This window comes from Papaver somniferum, unplaced genomic scaffold (assembly GCF_003573695.1).
Source record: "Papaver somniferum cultivar HN1 unplaced genomic scaffold, ASM357369v1 unplaced-scaffold_5, whole genome shotgun sequence".
Lineage (NCBI taxonomy): Eukaryota > Viridiplantae > Streptophyta > Magnoliopsida > Ranunculales > Papaveraceae > Papaver > Papaver somniferum.
The window spans coordinates 694,381-703,484 of NW_020647637.1; the positions used below are offsets into that span (position 1 = coordinate 694,381).

The 9,104-nt window shown below is 35.7% G+C and overlaps 1 protein-coding gene across 1 annotated transcript; it reads left to right on the top strand.

The window, feature by feature from the left end:
* Positions 1-5,484: 5,484 nt before the first annotated feature.
* On the top strand, positions 5,485-7,280 carry LOC113342904 (cytochrome P450 94C1-like). Its single transcript, XM_026587282.1, has one exon. It carries the CDS (start codon positions 5,567-5,569, stop codon positions 7,052-7,054), a length of 1,488 nt encoding a protein of 495 aa, XP_026443067.1. The 5' UTR covers positions 5,485-5,566; the 3' UTR covers positions 7,055-7,280.
* Positions 7,281-9,104: the final 1,824 nt, after the last annotated feature.

The following is a 9,104-nucleotide window of genomic DNA, read 5'->3' on the forward strand; positions in this document are numbered from 1 at the left end:
GCTACCCAAAGAGAATTGTTGTTGTGCTTGTGGAGAAGAGACCCACTGTTACAAAGAATGCCCACTGCATAAGCAAGAATGCTACAAAGAGCAATGCAAGTCAATAATGCAGCTGAGAAGATGCAAAAATGAACACAATAGAAACATTGCTTACCTGATCTGCACAGATTGTGAAGCATTTAGATGGGTATCAGACCACCTTTTCATTGCAGCAAAAAATAGGGTTATCCATTCAAGTTGGTGCCTTGTGGTACTTCTTGAAGTTCTTGTACAAGTGCCTGAAGCAATATCTAACTCTTGCACCAGGGAAAACCTTTGGAACAGATTCCAACAACCCTTTTTGCCTATCAGAAATAAAGGTAATTCTGGGAATAAGGATCAACAGGAGTCACCTCTTCTTCTACAGGGAATAATGGTTCTTCTTCTTCATCACTGTGCATATTGAACATTTCTTTCCACTTCTGGTAATCAAGCTTTGGTTTGGAATATTTATCATCATTTACTTCAGGACCATCATTATCCTTATCATTATTCTTGTCATCATTAGAAACTGCAATCAACATCAAAGTGTTAGTACATGTAAAAAATAAACAAAAAATTATAAACACTAAAGGGTCCATACCTTCTTCATTGTCTTCTTCACTACTGCTTGAATCACTGCTTTCATCTCCAACTTTGTATGTCTTGACAATATCTTCATAATCAATATCATTTTCTTCATCACTGTCAAAGATTGGTGGAGCATTTGGGTCTTCAATGGGGTGACATTCATCTACAGTAGTGTTCTCTAGCACCACATTGTCCTCATCATCACCATCACTATTGTCCCCTGCATCAGTCTTATCCCTGTATCAGTCTTATCCCCTGCATTAGCCTTATCCCCTGCATCAGTCTTATCCCCTGTATCAGTCTTATCCCCTGCATTAGCCTTATCCCCTGCATCAGTCTTATCCCCTGCATCAGTGTTATCCCCTGCAGCAGTGTTGTTTACTTCATCAACCCAGTAATCATGATTAAAGCTATCAACTGGTGTACTGCTAGAACCAACAACAGTGGCTTGACTTAGGCAAGAAAAACCCTGAGATTCCACTTCATTTAACAGATCCATGAACAACAACTTCCTAGATGCTCCTCCATTTGAGTTTTCATTCTTTGATTGAGCATGCAACCTTGGTGATCTCCTTGTAGGTGATATCTTTACTGACTTTTCCTTTGAAACTGGCTTCTTAGCAATCCTCTTAGGTGCCTTCTTAGGAGTCTCATCAATTGTTACTACTGGTTGTTCCATTGCATCCTTAATGAAGTCATTGTCATTCCTAAATTCTGAATTCATTACACTCATTTGTAAACATATGAACCCTTTATCATCAGGTACAGCATGCTCCCAAAACTTAAACAAGTCTTCATTTGTAACCAAATACTCAGGCAGACATGGGTCTATGGTCCAATATAAATTTGGAATTTCTGTTTCATCAAGATGCAACTTAACACGCAACATCTTCTCAAATTCCTTAAGGTCAATTCTATCTCTATCCATGTGAGGGAATAGCAAATTAAGTTTACTATTCACAACAAACACACTGATATCTCTATATGGATAATATGTATGGTCACTGTAAATGAACAAACAAAATAAAATTCATCAAATTCCACACTTCACACAGAAAAGCCCTAAAAAAAATTCATCAATTCATCAAACACACGAAATTAGGGTTTTAAAAATTCCACACTTCACACAGAAAACTCCTAAAATAAAACTCATCAAACACACGAAATTAGGGTTTGAAATCGTACCATATCCGCTGCTTGTGCTTCCCCTTATTCTTCTTCATCTTCAGCTCCCCAACCCTTTACTCAGACACTAAACCTAAGCAAAATCCCGCTGAAACTGACCCAAACCCTAATTTCTTCCACTAGAGAACAGAGCGGACATAGAGCAAGAGAAAAAAAGTACAAGAAAGAGAAACAAAAACCTAAGAGAAAACCCCTAATTCAACTCAGAAAAACGAAATTAGGGTTTGCAATCATACCATATCTGCTGCTTGTCCTTCCCCTTCTTTTTCTGAATCTCGATCGCTCCCCAACCCTTTACTCAGACACTAAACCTAAGCAAAATCCCGCTGAAAACTGACCCAAACCCTAATTTCTTCCACTAGAGAACAGAGCGGACAGAGAGAACGAGCAAACCCTAGAAAAAAATGAAACGATACAAAGTTGCAAACTGTTTTCAATCCCACGAAGGATAAAATAGTCATTTAGCCTGTGCTACGTGTAATAATCTCATGCTCGACATCTTGAGCCGTCCACATAAGACACGTGTAAGTAATCTGGACAAAGTCAAAAAAGTTTGACCAATCATGTGGGTCCAAGACGTTAGTGCTAACGGTTGTGGCATTAAATAAACTCTGAAAAAAACGGTGGCAGTTTCTTGAATCGGGATTTGCAAGTGTGGCAGTTTGTTAAAATTCCCTAGTATTTATTCGGTGATGAGTCAAGATTGATAGTAGAAAGAGACAAAAAAAAAAAAAAAAACTTCTTATACTCTGTATATAATTAATAAAAGATGGTAGTTAGCATATGAAATCGTGAAGGAAGTTGTTCCATTTTTCCATAACACAAAATTGGTTAAAAGACCAAAATCAATAATTCCTGAGTGAAAAGGACATTTAGATTTTTATACTGTTTAAATGGACAAAAATATAAAAATAGTCAGGATATAAACAGTTTCATCCTGCCAATTTTCAAATACTTTTTCTTATATTTTAATTTCACAGGATGCATCCAGTTTCATCCTCGCTATTTTTTAAGTTTAAACCAGGATGAATCCAGTTTCATCCTTGCTATTTTCTTTTGTCCATTTCACCCATACTAATTTTTACTCCTCCATTTGAACCATGTTTTAAAAATATTTGGATAAATAACCCATTTTCCCTTTTCATAATTGGTTCTAGATGATGAATGGCAAACTGAATTTCAATTTTTTGTATAAAAATGTATATAAAATTTTGGAATTACTTGGAATGTGGAAATAACTATCTTCGTATATCCTTATGTGTTAGCCCCTTTGTCGTTTAATAAATTTCATGTTTCAAAAAAGAAAAAAGAAAAAAAAAAGTATCTCCACTTTTCTATACCCGTCTCCACCAACGTTTCTCTTGTTTGCTTCTAATTTTGTATTATATGTTAAATCGAAACCATTTTGAGACCTTCATTATCTTTTGATTTAGAGAGGTTACGAGCGGAATTTGCATCATTGCCCTTATAAATTAATTAACTAATCGATTATTCACGTGTTTAGAATTTTATTTCAATTTAACTACGCTAGTTAACCAAGTGATGTGTCCAAGTGTCCCACTATTACAGAAAGTTTAAATCACGTGGGGTAAACCTTATGCGGCGCGTGTGTCTCTGTACGGCCTATACACCCTTAAGAGCATCCACAATGGGCGATCAAACCCATTTATTTGGTCGAGGAACGAGACACAGTGGTACGGACTAAAGACTAAAATCTGGACCAAAACCCAAATTTCAGACTATATTTGGTCTGGGACCAAGACTAAAACCAAATTTGGTCGAGCGGAGATTAAAAGTTCGTCGGGAATGGGGCGTAAGTATAAAATGCGCCTGACGAAAGTTTTTGAATTAAAAAAAGAAAAAAAAATGAGGCGGACATTATATGTCCGCTCTTTGAAAATTGTTTTTTTTTTAAAATAGAGAAAATGGGGCGGACATACTAGAGCCCGCCCTTTGAAAAGTTGTTTTCAAAATTTTTTTAAAAAGAATTGGGCGGACATATAATGTTCGTCCCATGAAAAAATGTTTTATAAAAAAAGAGGGACGAACATATAGTGTTCGCCTGATGAAAGTTATGTGGAACGGATATTTGAGTTACGCTCGACCAAATTTTAGTCGAGTACCGTTGCTTGTTGCCACGGACTAAACCTAAAATTTGATCTTTTTTTTGGTATTTGGTCTTTGATTTTGATCGCACCATTGCAGTTGCCCTAAGACACAGAAAGGTAATGCGGTAATGAGAAAGATAGAGAGAGGAAACAAAAACGTTGTAAAAAGTATAAAAGGTAGGGACCTTCACGTCAACAAAACTAACCCTTTATCACGCGTCATCTATGTCCTAATTTGGAGTGTGACTAGGTATTAAATTTTAGAATATACAATTCATTTTCTTTTTATACAGATATTATAATTATATACTAATTTTTCGAGATTAAAATTCCGATGAATACTTGTATCATCTCACTTAAAGTGTGTATTTCACTCTTTAGATAAAATTGAAAAAGTGAAAGAACTATTATTCTGGATGCAAATAATATATTCAACAAACCCTCTAAAAAGTACCATGTCAAACCAAGATCCTCTGTTAGCCTTGGGAGGCAGAGGGGATCACCTACTTAATATGTCAGAGTAGTTTTTTTAGGGTGTCTATTACTCTGTTTGTAATTTTGTATAGAGCTATTGTTTTCCGAAAAAAAAAATTGCCTAGTATAGAAGGTAATAGTGAAAAACAAAAATAGATTATTTTAGATGAAAAGTTGGGTGATGTTAATCACCTCACTACTCTGCTATCTCCAATCTAAATCATATATCTAGAAAATGGTGAACCTCAATTGAATCTGAATGTGAATCAGATTCTAGATTCGTGGATTAGATTGGAGGAAGCAGAATAGGGATGTGGAGAATAGTACATGAATAGCATTTTTGTGAAAGGTTTATAAGAAAAGATGCTCATAGAAAAATCATATTACTATTTTGCATATAGTAGAAATGATGAGAAATAGGAATATGGATGAAAAGAGATTGTACAAATTTATGAGTCAATTCTACCGGCAAAAATTAATTATTAAAGTTTTCGTGCGTCCCGACTACGATGTGGTCGGGCCACATCAAACAAGCATGTGGTCCCTCTTATTTTCTTGACACGTATTAGAAAATTAGTTTTAAAGTAAAAAGTATCCTACTTTTTCTCATGTAAAACACATAAAACTATTTTTAACTACTTATCCTAAAAACTTGCCCCCTCTAAATCTCTCTAAAAAATAAAAAATGGATGGTTTCTAATACGTGTCAAGAAAATAACAGGATCACATATTTGGTTGATGTGACCCGACCACATCGTAACCGTTCCCTTTTTCGTGTCAGTAAAAAGAATTATTTTGACTGATAAAATAAGATTACTACTTCAAGATTTTTTATTTTTGAGTTTTATTTCTAAATATATCCCAAATATTTTGTAATCCCAGTTTTTCGAAGAGTAATTAATTATTGTCGTAAGGAATTTACTATTTAGTCCTTGTATTTTTTTCACAACACAACTTATTTTTTTCACAACACAACTTATCTTTTTTTCCCAGTTTCGAAGAGTAATTAATGATTGTGCATCATTTTGATAATACGTTATATTCTTAGTACTTCTCCTCTATAAATTAAAGACTAAATCCCCTCCACTTTCCTCCCATCTCACTCTTCTTCCCTTCACTCTCTCTCTCTAGAAATCTTCTTCTTCTTCCTCTGGTTCTCTCTGATCATCATCTCCATTACCATCATCATCATGGATTTAGACTCCATTCAAAAACTATTCTGTCTAATATTTTTCTCATTCACAATCCTATTCTTCTGTTTCTCAATCTTATTACTTTTCTTAAGACAAAACTATTGGTGTAACTGTGAAATATGTGATGCTTATTTAACATCAAGTTGGTCTAAAGACTTCACAAATATTTGCGATTGGTATACTTATTTACTAAGTAAATCACCATCACAAACAATTCATATACATGTTCTTCGTAACACCATCACTGCAAATCCAGAGAATGTTGAGTACATGTTAAAAACAAGGTTTGATAATTACCCTAAAGGTAAAACTTTCTCTACCATCTTACATGATTTATTAGGCCGTGGTATTTTTAATGTCGATGGTGATACCTGGAAGTTTCAACGTAAAATGGCTAGTCTTGAACTTGGTTCAGTTTCTATCCGGTCTTATGCATTCGATATTGTTACCCGAGAGATTCATGATCGTATGATTCCATTGTTACAAGTAGCTGCCAAGAGTAACAACAGTACTGTGTTGGATTTGCAAGATGTATTGAGAAGATTTGCTTTTGATAACATCTGTCGGTTTTCATTCGGGTTAGATCCGGGTTGTCTTGAATTAGACATGCCCATGTCTGAATTTGCTGTTGCTTTTGATTTATCATCCAAATTATCAGCGGAGAGAGCTTTAAGTGTATCACCATTGATATGGAAAGTCAAGAGGTTGCTGAATATTGGGTCTGAGAAGGAATTGAGAGGAGCCATTAAAATGGTTAATCTTTTAGCTGATGAAGTTATTAAGCAGAGGAGAAAATTGGGTTTTTCATCAAACCAAGACTTGTTATCAAGATTCATGGGTACGGTCAACGACGATACGTATTTGAGAGATATTGTCATCAGTTTCGTTCTAGCCGGAAGGGATACGGTCGCCGCCGCGTTGACTGGTTTCTTTTGGTTGTTATCAAATCATGAAGAAATTGAGTTCAGGATACTTGAAGAATCGAACCGGGTTATGGGTACGGATCCAGAACTGCACCCGAGTTTTGAACAAATGAGAGAAATGCCGTATTTACAAGCTTGTTTATATGAGAGCATGAGACTTTATCCACCAGTACAGTTTGATTCAAAGTTTGCTCATGGAGATGATGTGTTCCCTGATGGTACGTTTATCCGAAAAGGTACACGGGTAATGTATCACCCGTATGCGATGGGACGGATGGAGCAAGTTTGGGGTTCCGATTGTCTCGAATACAAACCCGAAAGATGGCTTCAGAATGGGTTGTTCTCGCCGGAAAGTCTGTTTAAGTACCCGGTTTTTCAAGCTGGAGTAAGGGTTTGTTTAGGAAAAGAAATGGCCTTAGTTGAAATGAAAAATGTCGCCCTTTCTTTGATCAGAAGATTTAAAATTAAAGGTACCGATGAGCCGTTCAAGAAACCGAAATTCGCACCTGGGTTAGTGGCGACGGTTAGAGGAGGTTTTCCAATTATGGTCGGCAAAAGATGACCCGTTTTAATATATGGGTCGGGTTTTGTGTAGGATCGGACACTAGTGAGCATGTTAGCAATTTTTAGAGAATATGTTTTCTAACATGAGCCCTTGAAAAAAGGGCAAGCGGTGACAGTTCTTTTTATTGATCCCAAAATGGGTTACTACCTCACGTGGTGTTTGTCTTGGGGACATGATTGTCCACTTAATCTCAATTATATATAAATAAAATACTTTTATTTTAGTTTCTTTTTTAATATTTAATTTGTATATATATTTTATTAATTAGAAAATCATATCTGTGACAGTCTTTATGTAGTTAATGTTGTTTGTATGTGAGGTCTTTCAGAAAACGTGGTGCATCTATTTTGTTCTCATTCTAACTGCTATGCATGTTACTATTCTTCTTCTTTCCTATTTACAAGGTTTGAAGAACGGCCGTGCTTGAGAGTCTTTTCTTTCTTCTAAATCGGCGATTAACTAAGGAGCAACTCGGTGCAACTCACTAATTGCAGAAACTAAGATACTAACTGAAAACTTCGAAATTCTAAGCTGCATGTTTCTTTAATCACCGGATAAATCTATTTGATGCTTTAATCTGATTAATATGGCTTATTTTCTCTCTTTTCTCTAGGTACTGGCTCGGAGCTTGAGGGTTGTAGGAATTGGAGTGGTTTTGCCTTGTTTCTCACCAATGAGCTTCTTTCTGTTCCTATGGATTCACTTTTGATACTCATATGACAGGCGTGGATTAATTTAATACCTTCTGAATTTTGGTCTACTGTTATGGCATTAAATACTATCTGCTTAATCATTTTTGGGTTACTTTTAGGGTTTCAGGTTATAACTGCCGATATTCAATTATTGCTGAAAATATATTTAATTGTTGTAAAAAAATTTCCTCCAGGTGTTTGACATTCACTTACGAGAAAAGAGGCAGAGAATTAATTAAACGGTTTATCTTCCTCGTAATATTCTCTGAAGTTGTTCTTTACTGTTTTGTTAGCTCGACAATGGATTCTGAACTAGTTCAAGTCCAAAACAAAATGGCATCAACATTGATAGCGGATAGATTAAGAGCTTTGAAAGAACCAAACATCTCGTATGAAGATTTACTACAAGGTGCAATACAATATAAATTCAGCTTTTTGGGTGAGGTCTACACCCCTAAATCTTTTTCAGTAAGTGATTTGGATAAGGAACTAAAGAATTTTTGGCCAAAAAGTAAAGATATTTTTATCAAAAAAGAAGAAGGTGACTCATATCTCATAAAGTTTCAGACCCAAGATGAATATGAAGTAGTTCCGAAGTTACCTGGTTTATGGAGGGAGATTTGTTTGTGCTTCAGCCGTGGAACCCTCAAATCTCAAAAAGTTTAGTTGATCTTACTAAACAGTTACTTTGATTGAGGCTTTACAACATGCAACCTGGTTTTGCAAGCGCAAATATAGTTTATGAAATAGCAGGAGCAATGGGAGAAGTCAAAGAACTAGATCCACCAGATTGTATTGTACCTAAAGGAAAAGTTCAGAAAGCCTCAGTCTTGTTGGATGTTAGGAATCCTCTTCGTATAGGTTTTTTGGTTAAAAATGTTGTTGGTGAGGAAGTCTGGATTAGGTTGTTCTCTGAGAAGCAGCCTTTTAATCTGTGTGATTTATGCTACAAAATAGATCATAAAGAGTTAGAGTGTGAAACCATAGTTTCTTTTCTTCTTCAACAGCAACGAGGATATCTATCTTCAAACTCGATTCTTGATCTACCAACCTGGACAAACCTGGATACAAGAGGTTTTAAAGCTACAAGTCAACATGCAAACGTAGTGGTGGCTGATCAATGTTCGAAACAAGGAAATCAAAGTGATTCTACTCAAAATCAAGATAGTCAGATTATTGTTGTTGAACCAATGTCAATGCATGCAGGCTCTGCAGATCAGAATACAGCGCAATTTATTGTTGAAGTATCTAAAGATACAGTTAGTCTGGCTGAGCAGGATAAAGACAATACTATCAGGAATATTCCTTTGTCTTCTTCCTCTCCAGTTACAATGGTTAGGTGTGACTCTCAAGGT

Coding starts and splice junctions, on each gene's coding strand:
- LOC113342904 (XM_026587282.1), top strand. CDS start 5,567: ATGGATTTAGACTCCATTCAAAAACTATTCTGTCTAATATTTTTCTCA.